The 16,296-nt window shown below is 42.6% G+C and overlaps 1 protein-coding gene across 2 annotated transcripts; it reads right to left on the reverse strand.

Annotated features, from left to right (window-relative positions):
- Positions 1–375: 375 nt before the first annotated feature.
- On the reverse strand, positions 376–11,163 carry yeats4.S (YEATS domain containing 4 S homeolog). 2 transcript variants are annotated; one of them, NM_001089937.1, is given in 7 exon segments: positions 376–654; positions 4,541–4,628; positions 5,247–5,339; positions 5,639–5,733; positions 5,816–5,882; positions 6,652–6,771; positions 10,931–11,163. In NM_001089937.1, coding segments are annotated over 7 exon segments (684 nt in total). In that variant the 5' UTR covers positions 10,982–11,163; the 3' UTR covers positions 376–484.
- Between the last annotated feature and the right edge of the window lie 5,133 nt (positions 11,164–16,296).

Here is a 16,296-nt window from a genome sequence, read left to right on the forward strand (position 1 = left end):
GTAACCTAATCCCTCTTCTACTGCTCAGTCCCATTTGTGCAGCAGGAGCCAATCAGAGGCAAGCATGCTTATTGCTGCCTGTGTAGTCTGTTCCGACTGGCTCTGGCTGCAGTGAGAGAAAGGGAGGGCCGGCAACTGCCTACGTTTCTAGAACAGATGAAGTAGGGCTGGCTGAGGCTGCCTTTTAGAGCTGAAGACACCTGATCCTTTATCTTTACAACAGTAAAAATAAAATAAAACATGTATATTGCACTTTTTAGGGATTCCCTTAACTTAATAGAAAGAGTTTAAATCCCCTTTAAGGCCTTTCCGACCAGTCAACTCATGTGTTTTAAGAGCAATTAGTGACTGCCCCATAATGAATATAAACAACTGTTGTAAGCAAAATGTATTTATATAGATTACAGCAAAATATACATATTTACAGCAAGAAAATGAATACTTTACATCTAACAGCTAGGGGAAGAAAAACCTAAAGATTTAGTCAAATGTCTTTAGTCTGATCATCTTCTTCAAGTTTCTTAATTTCATTTTTCAAGCTGTTTATTGTTTCTCGGCTTGCTTTTAACCTCTCTTTCAATTCAGAGATTTCAAAGCTTGTTTTCTTCTTTGCACCTTCCATCATCTCTTTGGTCTTTGCTTCTAACTCTGAAACTAGAAAAAAAAAGTAAGAAGCTAATCTGTGTTCAGAGATCAAATGCAGCTCTTAAATAAAGATGACTGGCTCATTGGCTGACTTCATCATGCCTGATAAACTTCCTGTGATCCCATGAAACTCCCAGCTTTCCCTAAGCCTGCATTAGAATTAAACTTACTCAGTCCTAAAAATCACATTTTACCCAGTCACCAAGAAAGAACCGGTACTTATGTAAGGGAGCAGCTTCTAATCAGAAGGCAGAGATCAGACTCAAGGAAAAAAACGATTTTTTGTTACTCACCGTTAAATCCGTTTCTCTGTAGTCAAAAGGGGGGACACAGGGAACAATGGGGTTAAGCTCCATCCTCTGGAGGCAGGACACTTGAATATTAATTAAAGGGGGCGTGGACAGTGAGGCTTAACCCCGCACACTGTAGCTTACTCTTCAGTTTGTCCCAAAGACTGCTAACAGAATAAAATATTATCACTCAGACAGAACTGGTAAACCAAGTAACTATTCTGGACTAGACCAACAGGGTTAATAGCTCGTCTGATGGGGCGGGAAGACCAGTGTCCCCCTTTCGACTACAGAGAAACAGATTTAACGGTGAGTAACAAAAAATCCTGTTTTCTCTGTCGTCTTAGGGGGACACAGGGAACGATGGGGACTTAAAACAGTCCCAAAAAATGGGGTGGGAATGAGCTTAATTGGAATGTTTATTGTAGCACACCTAGCGTCCGAGGAAGGCCTTGGATGAGGGATAGGTGTCAATCTTGTAAAATTTTTGTGAAGTTGTGAATGACCAGGTAGTTTCCCTTCAGACCTGTTCCAGAAGGCAGAATGCGCCCCTCCCAGGGGGCTCCCTTTGCCGTTGTGGAGTTATCCCGAATTCCCTCTGGTGGCGTTTTTCCCTTTGGAAAGCTTGGCTTGTCTGATTGTTACTCTGATCCACGAGTAGTAGATGTCTTTGAGGCTGTCTGTCGTCTGCATGTTCCCTATGGAAGCGCGAACAGAGATTGGGATCAATAAAGGGCTTTTGATCATTCTAAGTAACATTGACAAGCTTTGCCACATCTAGACTATGTAGCTGGCTTCCTTGTCGTACTTCGGATCTGGACACAGAGAGGGCACTATGAACTCTAGATTTACGTGAAAGGGAGACACTACCTTGGGTAGGAATGAACTGTACATGAACAAGTTGGAATAAGACCCAGAGAATCTGGGCCATGGAACTACTACTATTACTCCAGCCCTTTCCATCTTGGCTATGCAATCCAAGAAGGCTTGTGCCTTGCTGGGATTGGAGGGGATTCTGGAGAAGAGGAAATTCCAGAGTGTAGTGGCCTCCAAAGAGTGATGAGTCGATACCTACCGGAATCGTAGTAACTTGTCCCCATCAATTCCCACAACTCCGGAGAGGGTGACCCGTCAAGATGAAGCGGATTTGTCAGCTGAAGGCTTGAGATTAAGTTTGTTGGACTTCCAGAGGGTACAACCCATGTCACTGTTCTTGGAGCAAGATAGAAGCGTTGGGGAGAAGTGTTTCACCGCAGTAAGCCTCCACTTTGGCCCCAAAATGTTCCCACCTCCTGTCGGTGTTTAGGACCAATTCTTGTTCTGTGGAAAGAAGGTGCTCTTCCCCCCTGTTGCTTGGGAATAATTTTCTCAAGGACTTCTCCAAATAGTCGTTGCCCTAAACAGGCCAAGAAGTTTCTTAGAGCTACGGTACGCCGATCCATTCTTAGCCAAGTCTTCTGCGTGCTGCTATGAACAGGGCAGATGTGCGATCAGTAATTGATGATAAGATGATTACTCCGCTGTTGTTTGTACAGATGACAGAATTTCCATTCTAGGTACTCCCTCCTGGATCTTCTTGATAAAAGACTCATGCTTGTATGGCCCGGGATACCCAGGCGGAAGCAAGGCTGGGCGCCGTGCTAACCTAATGAAGAGTTGAAGGTTCTTAAGAACCCTTCCAACGCTCTGTCAATCTTTAAATGCTGCAGCATCAATGACCATAAGGTGATATACGTGGATAGTCTTGAGACAGGGGGCATCCATCCCCGAGGGATGAGGCCACTTATCAAGCAGTTCCTTAGGGTAAGGATAAGACTTGGCCATTTCTTTTTAGCCTGGAACTTCTGTTCTGAGTTCCATTCATCCTGTATTATGTCAAGGCATTGTTCAAGCTATGGAAAACAGACTGTTGACTTGCGTTGTCTCTTGAATAGACGTGTAGTTTCTCTTTGGTTGTTTAGGTAATTGAGAATATTTAGTACCTCAAGCACCCCTTTACTAATGCTATGAATATTGGTCTGGCTCTTTGTAGTCTTCCTGGTTATCTTCCTCTTTCCCTGAAGAATCATCAGAGGAAGGGACCTCGCCCTTGTGAGGAGGGTTGGTAAGACTCCATGGTTGTGAAATGGGTGCCTTAACTGGTGTGCCACATAGCCTAAGGGTGCCTATTCTCCGGTAGTCGTTACCCTTAAGGTGCCCGAGCGACTGCGTTAGCTGTCTTGTGGCAAAGTTTTGCTTAAGGCTTTGCCCAGGGTAATGCAATGGCAGACATGCCCTGTGGGGATGCCAGGACTGTGAGTACAACTGCTCATAGAGAATCTGGAGGTCCAGGCCCCCAAGCATGTGGGAGAATTTATCTCCAGACGCGCCATAGTTGGGTTGTGGTTGCCACCTGAGGCGTGTGTATCTACCTGTCCTGTAGCAGGTTGTACACAAGGCTAACCTTGGCTCCCTGGTATTTTGGCCTTGCACTTGTTACAGACATAAGTATTGTGCAGTAGGGAATATTCTTCCCCCCCCCCCCCGCGAGACTAGTGTCTCTGGTCTACCTCTGCCATATGAGAAGCGGACTGGTAGGCAAGTGTGGTGTGAGGAGGAGGGGGGGGCTCTGCACCGACTCCCAAAACAAGCTCGGAATGCTGATGAGCCACACTCTGAACTCTGCGTGCCCTCTGCTGTGCGCCTGTGCACAGATGCACGCCTGTGCTTATGGCTCCCCGTCAGCAAAATGGCCGCCTGAAACGCAATGTGCGTTCCACCCAGGCACACGAGTGCTGAATGGTGCCAAGGTAACCCAGCCCTTCCCCAAAATGCATCCGCTTGCCCTCATACTCCAGTCCTTTCCATGTTGGACACTAGCATAGCGCGACATACCAGGCAGACTAGTCATGCGGCTGAAAATCCCCCCCTGCTCTTGCCTGCTTAGAAGAGGCAAGTAACGGGTACTCCTGAGGCAGGGGCCTGAGCAGAGGAGCGGGGGTCTGGAACTTGCAGGAACCAGGAGCCGTCAAGCATAAAGGTAAGGAGACAGAGTGCTGTGGGACCCTGTGCACTTACCCACCATCAACAGCGGCCAGACCGTCTGCTCTTACTACTATAGGATGCAGGAAAACATCTGGGTGGTCGCGTATAGCCCAAGGCTAGAGAGAAGACCCCGGTGGACTGGACACGTTGGGGACTAACCAATCTAAGAACAGGTACCCCTGCTTAGGGTATCACCCCTGGTGTCAGCCAGTGTCTGACTCATTCGCTTCTCTGAGATGTCCGTCCTCCTGGTAGCAGGACACTTGAAAAACTGAAGAGTAAGCAACAGTGTGTGGGGTAGAGCCACACTGGCCATGCCCCCTTTAATTAATATTCAAGTGTCCTGCCTCTGGAGGATGCAGCTTAACCCCATCGTTCCGTGTGTCCCCCTAAGACGACAGAGAAAACCCATTACGTTACTTTCCTCATTCAGTCAGGGGATAACTGTAGTACAGCCAAATATGATAAATCCAGTTTCTGTATATGTATTACATACTTTTCCACCTGCCATACAAAGACATGGAAGGAAAGACCACACATTTTCAAGTTTTTGCTGCACAGGAGAAATAAATATTACTCACATTCTGTTTCATGTTTATATGCACCAAGTGTTAACTGCCGTGATGTCGTTAAAAGCTGCTGCATCATAGCTGTAGGATCCTGGAATATCTAGAGAGGATAATAAAAAATAAACATATTAAAGTATCCCTACCTGTCCCTAATTTGCATATGCAAATTCGGATTTTGTTTGGCCGGGCAGAAGGATTCGGTGGAATCTGAATCCTGCTGAAAAAGGCTGAATCCCGAACCGAATATTGTTATAACAACATTGCTGTGTAACAATGGGGGCAGCCATTTTCAAATAAGAAAGGGCCCAGGTTACACAGCAGATAAGCTCTGTAGAACATAATGGTGTTGTCCACTATTTAACCTGCGCCATATAGTCTTTTTTCAATTTCCGCCATTGCTACACAGCAGCTTGTTTATATGAACTATAATAGTGTTTCTGAAGCAAGCACATCAGTTTTACCAGTGCATGATATTTGCATTATTTTAAAACACTCATTTTTTTAAACAAAATCCAGGCATTATCCGAAAAGCACAATATACATATACATTCAGCATAAGCTAAATATCAGGCCTTATGCTAGTGTTTGTCTAGTTTAGTGTAGTTTGGTGAATGAAAGTTAGCTTATTATTGGCTGTGTTGTACTTCTGAACTGGATCTAAACCTGTGTTTGGATACAGCAAGGGCCTGTTTTACATACATAGCAACAGTTTTCTTACCATTTCATCATAAAACTCAGACACCACAGTCTTCTTTCCTAACATTGCATTTGTGTCAGACTGAAACAACTTTAACAAATGGTAGAGTGTAACCTGAAAGCAAAAAGAAAAACATTCAGACCAAATTTGAAACAAAACACACTATCGGACTATTAACCAGACACTGATTATTTTGATACTAATGTGGTGAGTGTTTCATATGCTGAACCACAAACACCTGAACATTGAACAGTGTTGCTCTCTGCAAACACCTGAAAAGTTCCTTCTATAGCCCTGGTATCTTTGGAATAGCAAAAGGCCATTCATGATATTGAGAATCCTGATAACTATTAGGATTCTAATAAATAGACACTTTTGATTTAAATAACTACAATGGTGCAGAAAATACTTACTGGTCTTTCATTTGGATCAATAAAAAATATTTTTATGATGATCTCAAATTCACCCCATCCTGTCTCAGTAATTTCATAAGGTGGCTTGGTGACCACTGAAAAACAAAACATCCAAAATTGAGATTTTGCAGAAAGGTCCTTATCTAGCAATGTGCACAAATACAGCGGAACGGTTACCTCTTAAAGGATTCCCATAGCTTTCATGCAACTTAAACTGGATTTTCTTCACATATGCAGACATGTCCTAACAATGAAATATTCAAACAGTTCATTAATAGATTTACACTGTGCAATTCACAGGCTCCACCTACTCAGCTACTTTTTTTTTTAAAAAAGAAACAGGACACACTGTCTTGCCCAGCCCCCCATAAATGGGTAACTAAAGGCTAACCGAAGATAGCTAGGTGTCCAACAATACAACACACTGTTGCTCCAGTATGTGGTTCAAAACTTGCAGAATCTTTTTAAAAAGAATGTTGCATTTCCAGTAAAACGAGTGAATCAATAAATGAGCCCTGGATATTCGGAGAGATTTTGTCGCCCGGCGACTAATCGACTCTTCTTTGGGGTGACTAATCTCCCCGAACTGCTTCCCCGTGTCTTCTGTCTGCTTCAATGAAAAAACGCCTGCGCCAATGCACTCGCAGCACTTCCATTTCTGAAGTCGCCCGAAGTTTCCTCATGAAAGCGCGGCAAATGCATTGGCGCAGGCATTTTTTCATTGAAGCAGACGGAAGACACGGGGAAGCAGTTTGGGGAGTTTAGTCACTCCAAAGAAGAGATGATTAGTCGCTGGCGACTAAATCTCCCAGAATCTCCAGATGTGCCCTTGCCCTTACTGGCTGTGGTTGCTGCAGACAGCACTGCTTAATAAAGCTAAATCCATTACCTGCAAGTACTTCTAGGTGCTTTTCTTTCAAAGACTCGCCTTACTAGTCCCACTCAAGGCAATATATATTATATATTTAAGCAGCAAATACACAAGGTCACATTTATCAGCACTGAATTAGTACCTCATTACGATATGGTTTCACATACACTGTCCACTGGTGGGTATGGCCATCTTCTTCCCTCTTCTTGCCAAAATAACGGGCCACATTTCCGTACACTATTGGCTTCACAATTGTAACGCCCTTTAAAGATGAAAGAAAAATGATTAGCTGAGATACTAGACTATACACAGATTCTTAAATAAGTAGACTAGAAAGGCTAAGGCCTATATCACACCTATGAAAAATACAGGGCACAGCGGCTAGTTAATTACATTTAGTTACTTGCCAAATTCTATAAAGTGGAAGCAGCTGTGAGGCTATTTGCCTAGCGCTCACGTGTATAGTAACATTACTGTGATACAGTCAGTAGTGAAACGGCTGTTGAGGCGTGTTGATGCCTGTGGGAGACGGGGTCCCTCTCTGAGGATCTGTGTTGTGCACAACAAATAACACCTAAGGCAAAATGGCTTTAGGGCAGACCCAATGGATGTGATGTGGCTCTGTGGTCGGTGGAACTGGACACACGGTCTGTAAAGTTATTTTTTACTTGCTCAAGCGGGACGGAGAAGTGTCGACCTTCACTTAGCTGATGTATGGGACACAGCGATTGCTATTTCGCTAATTCAGCCGTTGGAGCCATTACAATATATTGCCTATTGGTACTTTATGTAATTAGCTTGAACTATTTTATTCAGCCATCACCGCCAGAGTATTGATACAACCATTACACTGGGCTTCCATTTGTGGAAAGCTGGGATAGGCTCACTTTAACTTTTAAACACGCACTTTTATCTTCAGCCCGATCGGGCTGAATTTTCAAATAATATATTTGTCCATGGTAACACTAGCTAGATTGGACAATCTGTTGTTACACATGACTCTGTTCATCATAAGAGCTTTGGATTCCCAGGATTAATTCATGCTCATGCCAATGAACAACCAACATTGTGGTAATTGATAAATGTTGATTTGTTTTCTACTGTGCACTTCCAATATTACCAGGGCGGCTAGCCTGTATATTTAATCGTACATGCCATTGCCTCACATCTCATATTTATCGGGTGTTGTGGATAGGCACCTATATGAGAGGGATCCCTTCTCCCACATGCAATACCTCATGGTTTTAACAAATTTTAAATGTGTATTACGGCATGGTTGTGAATAAATATTGCCTTTTTATTTATCGACATGTTCTGATTACTTACAAAATTGTATAAATTACGGGTTCACGATTGGTGATTAAGTCCCAATTTTTGTAAATATATTCTAACTTAAAGTGGACATACACGGAGAGATTCGCTCGTTTGTCGATGTCGCCAAACGAGCGGATCTCTCTCCGATATGCCCACCTTGAGGCCCAACGATCGGATCCTAACGAATGGGAACGGGCGGTCGGATCGCGGGGCTGTATCAACGAACAGATGCGGCCGCGATCCAACTGTATTTGGGAGCCCCATACACAGGTCAATAAGCTGCCGACTCGGCCTGACGGCAGCTTTTATCGGCCCGTGTATGGCCACCTTAAGGCTGTTTGTGGACATCCCAATCTGCACAGCCCTTAGTTATTGGTACTTTGCTTAGTAATTTTTGGAAGGTTTAAAACATCACTGTGATGCTACAATTGAGCTTGTTTAGACCTAAAAAGCAAGTTTCTTCCTATAAGGGTTTGAGATGAGGTAATAGGGTAATTCACCTTTAAAATGGTGTTTGGTACCTGTTGTTTAAGAGATACTGTCATGGGAAAACTTGTTTTTTCAAAATGCATCAGTTAATAGTGCTGCTCCAGCAGAATTCTGCACTGAAATCAATTTCTTAAAAGAGCAAACAGATTTTTTTATATTTAAATCTGACATGGGGCTAGACATATTGTCAGTTTCCCAACTGCCCCAGTCATGGGACTTGTGCTCTGATAAACTTTAGTCACTCTTTACTGCTGTACTGCAAGTTGGAGTGATATCAACCCCTCACTCCCCCCCCCCAGCAGCAGAACAATGTGAAGGTAACAGATGACAGCTCCCTGGTAGATATAAAAACAGCACTCAATTGTAAAAATCCATGTCCCACTGCAACTCCTTCAGTTACATAGAGTAGGTGAAACAACAGCCTGCCCGAAAGCAGTTCCATAGTGTAACACTGGCTCTTTCTGAAAGCACATGACCAGGCAAAATGACCTGAGATGGTGCCTTCACACCAATATTACAACTGAAAAAAAACCACTTGTTGGGTAGCCATTCAAGCACAGGATACGAAATGGATAAAAGATAAGTTCTGAAGAATCCCATTGTATACTACAGAGCTCATCTGTTATTTGTTGCCTACGGCATAGAGGAGGGGCAGGTAATATTTGATTGACAGCTGAGATTTTTAGAAATGGAATGGATGTTTTAATAAAAATTATTTGGGTTTCATGTTCAATTTGAAAAGGACTTTTATTATATGGCTTTTTATGGCTGGGTGACAGGTCCGCTTAAAGACTTTAATTTTTTGGTGTTACTATTGTTACTGTTTTGGTTTAACTGTTGCATTTTGTAAAAAAAAAAATAATAAAAAAAAAAATTCCATGGCAGAATCCCTTTAACTTGTTGTTCGGCTGCTCTCCAATGGGAGATTTCAGCAGTTACCCAATTGCTATCGCCCAAATTTTCCAGGTTAAACTGCAAGAGGAACGAGTTGGAAGGCAAATAATTCCAAAATAATTTTAAAACATGAAAACTATTGAAAAATTATTAAGACAAAGACATGTTTCAAAGGCAACTTTTTGGAGCGGCCCAGGAGCACACCTTTTATGAATCCGCTCATGGCAATGCAATAAGTGCTGCTGGCTCCAGCCTGGAAGAATATCCATCAAAAATGTAACAGCCAGCAGCTTCTTGTAAGGGATTAGGGGTAATGTTAGAGGGATTCTGTCATGATTTTTATGTTGTTTTTAATTTCTAAATTACACTGCAAATAATCCACTCTAAAATATAACATTTCATTCCTGAACCAGCAAGTTTATTTTTTAGTTGTAATATTGGTGTGTAGGCTCCATCTCAGGTCATTTTGCCTGGTCATTTGCTTTCAGAAAGAGCTAGCACTTTAGGATGGAACTGCTTTCTGGCAGGCTGTTGTTTCTTCTATTCAATGAATAGAATGTGTCGCAGTGGGATCTGGATATTACTATTGAGTGTTCTTACATCTACCAGGCAGCTGTTATCTTGTGTTAAGGCCCCCCCCCCCCATACAGGGGCCGATAAAAGCTGCCGACAGAATAGTCGGCAGTTTATTGGCCCATGTGTAGCGCCATCCGAAGGGCTTCCCTGATCGAGATCTGGACAAAAGTCAGCCAGATCTCGATCGGGCAGGTTAAAAAAATCCCGTCGCATTGCACCCGTATCTGTGCATTTATGTGGTCCCGCAATCTGACCGCCCGTATCGTATGCATTATTACCTGATCGTTGGGCCCTAGGGGGCATATCAGGGAGAGATCCTCTCAGTTGGTGACATCGCTAAACGAGCGGATCTCTATGTCTATGGCCACCCTTAGGGAGTGGTTATCTGGTTACCTTCCCATTGTTCTGTTGTTAGGCTGCTGCGGAAAAGGGAGTGGGCGATATGACTCCAAATTGCAGTAAAGAGTGACTACAGTTTATCAGAGCACAATCACATGACTGGTGGCAGCTGGGAAACTGACAATATGTCTAGCCCCGTGTCCGATTTCAAAATTAAATATCAAACAATCTGTTTGCTCTTTTGAGAAATGGATTTCAGTGCAGAATTCTGCTGGAGCAGCACTATTAACTGATGTGTTTTGAAAAAAACATGTTTTCCCATGACAGGATCCCTTTAGAGATAAACTAGAAGGTGCCTCATGTAACATACCTTTAGCTTTCTGAATCTCTCACCAAGTATTAAAGGCACATTCCTTCTATTTACAGAGGTGCCTAATCCCATGGCAAATACTTGTTCTTAGTTTTTATTCATTATATGGTTCAACATAGAGCGACAATGGTCCCCTGGTGTTAGCAGCCACCCAGATAATGAACTGCCCCTGACGGTATGGTCTCTAGTGGGACACAACCGCTCCACTGATATATAGATATATTCTCATTCTCTCTCTCATGGGCCCGTCCCTTGATTTCCATGGGAGCGCGCACATAGGAAGTTCCACTGCAGATGATTATGGGGGTAAATCGGGCAACTGAGGGCACACACAGCCCTAATAACACGGCCGCACCATGCGGAGCACTAGCCTGACCTTGCGACATAACCAGCGCGCTCTCTAAGCCAACACAAAGCCTACATTCTCCATTTCCCTCACCTTCACTCTCCCTCCCGAGTCCGGGCCGAATTCAGCCATTCTCTTGAACATACTGCTGCAGGAGGCGACCGGGGAGGGGCCGGGGCAGTTCACAGTCGAACCCGTACAGCTCAGTGCAGAAAGCTAGTAACGCAAACTGAACAGAAAATACGCAGCAATGTAAGACTACCGGCGTTTTCGCAGAAACGAGCAGTCGCCTAGCACTAAGATCAAACAATCTGCTATTAGCTGTCTCCACCCGTAAGTTTGTACAAATGGTACAGTCCAAACAAAACACACGCCCCCCTTTGTCACGACTGCCGCCTGTTTGTGAGCTGGTAGAGCTGTGTGATGACGCACTTCCTATAAAGATGGGTGGTATATGGAAGCCCATCCGCCATTTTTGTAAATGGCATGCTTTTATAGCGACAGGTAGTAGTGGTGTAATTGGAAGTCACTCGTTTTACAATTTTGAATAAAAAGAGAGAGCGGCCTCTTTATTAAGCTATCCTTTATGCAGTGTGCATGGAGGTGAAATCTCTGTAAATAGTCGAGGCAAAAGGTTTTACAAATTAGGATTTTTTTTATTACCACGTATTGGCTACACCCCTGAATAGCACATCAGTTTTACCAAAACATAACCCAAACTTGCCAGTATAATTACCAGTATAATTACCACAGAAAATGGATAATGAGGATATTAACCCCAGATGTGCCAATATAATCTCAAAGTAAAATGGATTGTGGGCATAGTAACCCTAGACTTTCCAGTATTGTTACTGCAGAGATGGGTAATCCGTATATTAACCCCATCTGCGCCAGTATAATCACTGTAGAAATGGCCAATGAGCACTCCATTAATCTGAGACAAGCACGTAAGATCAGTAAAAATGGCCAATGAAAGGGAGGGAAAACATGAAATGAAAAAAAAAACAATTAAATACTGGCAAAGTGGGCCCTAAAAATCAGTTGGGCCTGGGCAGATGCTGCCTTTTCCAATTTGGCAATAAGGCCCTCTACTCCCCTTTTTCTTTTGTGGTTGAAGTATATTGGGGGTTTTTTTCAGTAGCCATTGAGGACCACGTTACAAGTTTGGCAACTTATTATCTACAACATACTGTATGTTTCTCCTGTGACATTGTATTTTACATTTTGCTTCAATTTCCTTTTGTACCTTATAATACTTTTGTCTTACTCACAAGAGAGTACTGTTGTACAATGCCTCATTGGAGCAGCCAATTCAACATCATTCAGAAAACAAAAAGCAAGATTACAACAGGAGAATTGCTGTTTAAATCAATGGGAGACGTCCTGGGATCAATTTGGAGTTATTTGTAGCCTTCCCGACATTCACGTTTTTTACAGGAAAAAAAAACTCGAATCAAATTTATATATATGAAGTATATGTCCAAGTATTGACCATGCACTCTACTAATGCAGAGTGCAGATGCTTAACTAATTTTTCGATATATATATATATATCTATATATATCTATATATACAAAATGGAGCGCAAGACCTGGGTGCTTAAACCAAAACAGAAATATATAGACAAAAAACGGCAGCACATCAAATGTGAAAAAAGAACAGGTTTAATACAATCCAACAATTCTGTTCTTTATAGGTGGGTTGCACATTGGGATTTGTTATATAGAGATCCCGATACATGGGTCACATTCTTTATTTTTGCAATATTCCAACTATGAAGGCCATGTGGTGCATTGTTTAGTAACAAACCCAGTAGTGTAGCCCAACACCCTGCAGGTATTAGGGAGCTGCTATTTTGTTACTTTCCTATTGTTCTGCTGGTCCTGGGAAGAGGGTGCTATTACTTCAACTTGCAGTGCAGCAGTAAATAGAGACTGAAGTTTATCAAAGCACACGTCACATAGTGGGGGGGGGGGGGCCTGGGAAACTGACAACATGGCTAGCTGGAGGCACCAGACCCTAGCCAAATTTCAGAATTAAAAGAATCTATTTGATCTTTTGTATTTTGGTGACAGAATCCATTTAAATACAGATAATAACCTTCCAGTGAATGTGAATGGGGCAATAAAATAACTAAAATTTTAAAGAAAATATGTAAGGCTCTGCTTGCTTTCAGATAAAAACAAAGCAAGTGAATGGCTTTATTGTTAAATTGTGCAGGGGTGTAATACACTAGCAATCAGCCATATTAAGAGTTTTGTTTAAAGGGGTAGGCCATTTTTAGTAGCATAATGCACAAAATGTCTCAGTGTCATTAATATATTGCCAATAGGTTGAGTGCAGGGGATCTCTTGTCCTTGTCTGTATGAATGAATGTAATGGTCACAGCCCACTTCACAACTTTCCCTTTTTTAGTTATAAAAATCAATAGTACTTTCTCTGTAATGTTGGGAACTTTAAGAAGAAAAGTTTTACTGCACACAAGGATAAATGTTTATAGATTTCCAGAATGCCATGTTGATTGCATTTCACACAAAAATGGCACAATTCTGAAAGTCCACTTTTACGAAATAATACCACAAACAAGTCTGACTTGTCTTTTCTAGATTTTAATGTGAAATAATACAGGAGATCTAAAAGTTCCTTTGGAATTATTTGTTTCATGTATTTATTACCCAGGGACAGGGTGTGGCACAAAATAACTGGAAAGCCAGACGTAAAACGATGTCTGTGCAATTCAGTTCATGGAATTTCTTAAACAACAGTAATTATTCAATAGTTCTTAAAGGGCTAGACCTTAGTGCTCATTGGTGGTTAACATTCCGCAGCATTTCAAAATGTCAGAAATCATTATATTATCAAATTGATTTCTGTTTTACAAGATATGGCCTAGTAACTTATTTTATTTGCAGAACACTTTTGTATTTTTCTGTTACTCGCCTGTGCTTCCACTTGCTCTGCCTTCACAGTTTGTCCGTTCCAAGCAGTGGTGGATTAAGGACATGTGAGGCCCCTAGGCTAGACTTTCCACAGGCCCCCTTCTAGGGCAGGGCTTTATTTCATCGAGAGACGTGCCATGTTTTTTTTTAAGAAAGCCGACCGCCATGTAAATACGCTGGTGGTTTAAAGCTTAGGCAAGGGCACATGTCGCTAGCGTATTTACGCGGTGGTCAGCTTTTCTAAAAACCGTTGTGTGGACTGTGCAGAAAACACAGCAAAGATCCGCAATTAACTTCCGAATAATTCAGCATAGATCTGCAATTACCTTTCGAATTATTTGGTATTATGTCGGCATAATGGTGCAGGTCGCTGTTTTTTTCGCGCCAAGACATTTCAAATTGCCTATAAAAGCAGTTCTCTGCAGGGTATCTTTGCGACTGTTGTATTGTACAGTGTGGGAGTCTTCTGCCTAAGAGAACCCCGAGAGCCCTGTTAAGGTATCTCATGGAAAAGACTCAATTAAAGGAGAAGGAAAGGTTAAAACTAAGTAAACCTTATCAGAAATGTCCATCTAAATATACCAGTAAACCCCCAAAGTAGTGCTGCTCTGAGTCCCCTGTCAAAAGAAAAACAGCATTTCTTTCCTTCTATTGTGTACACATGGGCTTCTGTATCAGACATCCTGCCTTCAGCTTAAACCTCATTGCCCTGGGCAAGAGCATGCTCAGTTTGCTCCTCCCCCCCCCACCCTTTTCTACTGTAATCTGAGCCCAGAGCACGGAGAGACTCAGGCAGGAAGTGATGTCACACCATGTTAATACTGCAGCTGCTATCCTAAACAAACAGAGTTTCTAGAGCTTTTTACTCAGGTATGGTAAAACATTCTACAGAATAAATATAGCATTCTAGCTTGCACTATTGCAGCTAATCTATTGGCAATAAAATGCCTCCGTAGCTTTCCTTCTCCTTTAAAAAATTTTTTTTGGTGTATACATAATATTTTTTCCTTGAATATACTTAGATGTCAAGTCCAATGGAGGGCCAAGGGACTAGAAAGAGGTCAAAGAAGAGCAAGCACTTAGTCTGCAGAGAGTGGGAGGCACCCTTACCAGATAATTTTCAGAGAGGACGTTGTGGAAAGTGCTTAGAGACAGAATCCCAGAGGGGAGACCAGCTCTCAGCAGCTACTACTGGTCTAATTAAAGACCTTATTAAAAAAAAAATCACTGCAGGAGGTGAGACACCAAAGTGGTGTTTCTAAGAAGGGGCCTTCTTAACAGGACTCCGATACAGGGCCAGAAGGTGACCTAGTAGTCCTGGATGAAGTTGGTTCGTCATCCTCAGAAGAGTTGGATATAGCTCTTTTTCAAACGGAGAAGGTACCTAAATTGATAAAAGCAGTGAGATTGGAAATTGAAGCTCAGTCTAAGGATCCGGAGGGAGATCTCTACGGGTGTATTAAAACTATAAGTTTTCCTGTACATCCATTAATGAAAGAATTGATGCAGATGGAATGGAAGAATCCGGAGAAAGCTCCGGTCTTGAATAAAAGATTTATGCTCCTGTACCCGATAGATGGATACAGTGGGTGAGTGGGAGATGCCACTAAAAGTGGATGTGGTGGTCGATTGGCTTTCCAAGCGAACAGTAATCCCAGTGGAGGATGGTTCAAGCCTCAAGGAGGCGATGGACCGGAAAGCTGAGACATCTCTGAGGAGAATTTATTCTGCAGCGTCAGCGCAATGTAAAGCTACTGTGGCATCCACGTCAGTTTCCAGGGCTCTTAGAACCTGTATTCTGCAGTTGGAAGAAGATGTGGAAAGGAAAATTCCAAGGGAAAACATTTTGAAATCCCTTCAAAATATAAAAATGGCGATGCCTCAGTGCAGAATCTTAGGCTGGCAGCAAAGATCATGGGCCTTTCCACGACAGCATGTAGGGCCCATTTGGTTGAAACCTTGGGAGGCAGAAGTTACTTCCAAAAACAACTTATGTAACATGGAGTTTCAACCAGGGCATCTGTTTGGGAAACAGTTAGATGACCTTATGGAGAAGCAGACGATAAAGGAAAGAATTTGCCGCAGCAAAAGCCTAAGGATAACTGGAAAAAATCCTTTTTTCGTAGAAGGAGATGATCATCCTATAGATATGGCCAACAAGGTGGGAATAAGAACCAGAGTGAGGCAGGAAAATTCAGGAACCCTAGGAAGGGATCAGAGGTTGGCTATAGGGGCAAAGTTTCCTATCTGTTTAAAGCCTCAAAAGCATGACGCCAGACTAGGGGTAGGGGGAAGATTAAGTCAGAGGTGGGCAGAGGTAATCCGTAATCCTTCCTGTACCACTTGAAGTACCCAAGGATCTCAAATCAAGTTTGTAGGCATTCCCAACCCACGTTTCCTTGCTACTCCTCAGTCAAGATACCCGGTGAAACAGATGGCTTTGCAGTGTGCCATTTTGGAATTTATCCAAAACAAGGTTTTGGAAATAGTTCCAGCAGGCGAAAGAGGATCAGGAGTAAA

Source organism: Xenopus laevis, chromosome 3S, assembly GCF_017654675.1.
Source record: "Xenopus laevis strain J_2021 chromosome 3S, Xenopus_laevis_v10.1, whole genome shotgun sequence".
In the NCBI taxonomy this organism is placed as follows: Eukaryota; Metazoa; Chordata; class Amphibia; order Anura; family Pipidae; genus Xenopus; species Xenopus laevis.

Excerpts from the sequence above, each read along its gene's own strand:
- yeats4.S (XM_041587557.1), bottom strand. The coding sequence starts at position 10,563 with ATGGGATTAGGCACCTCTGTAAATAGAAGGAATGTGCCTTTAATACTT. Across the intron at positions 5,883-6,651 it reads TGAAACCATATCGTAATGAG|GACATGTCTGCATATGTGAA; the intron begins GTACTAATTCAG and ends TTTCATTGTTAG. Across the intron at positions 5,734-5,815 it reads CTATGGGAATCCTTTAAGAG|TGGTCACCAAGCCACCTTAT; the intron begins GTAACCGTTCCG and ends TTTGTTTTTCAG.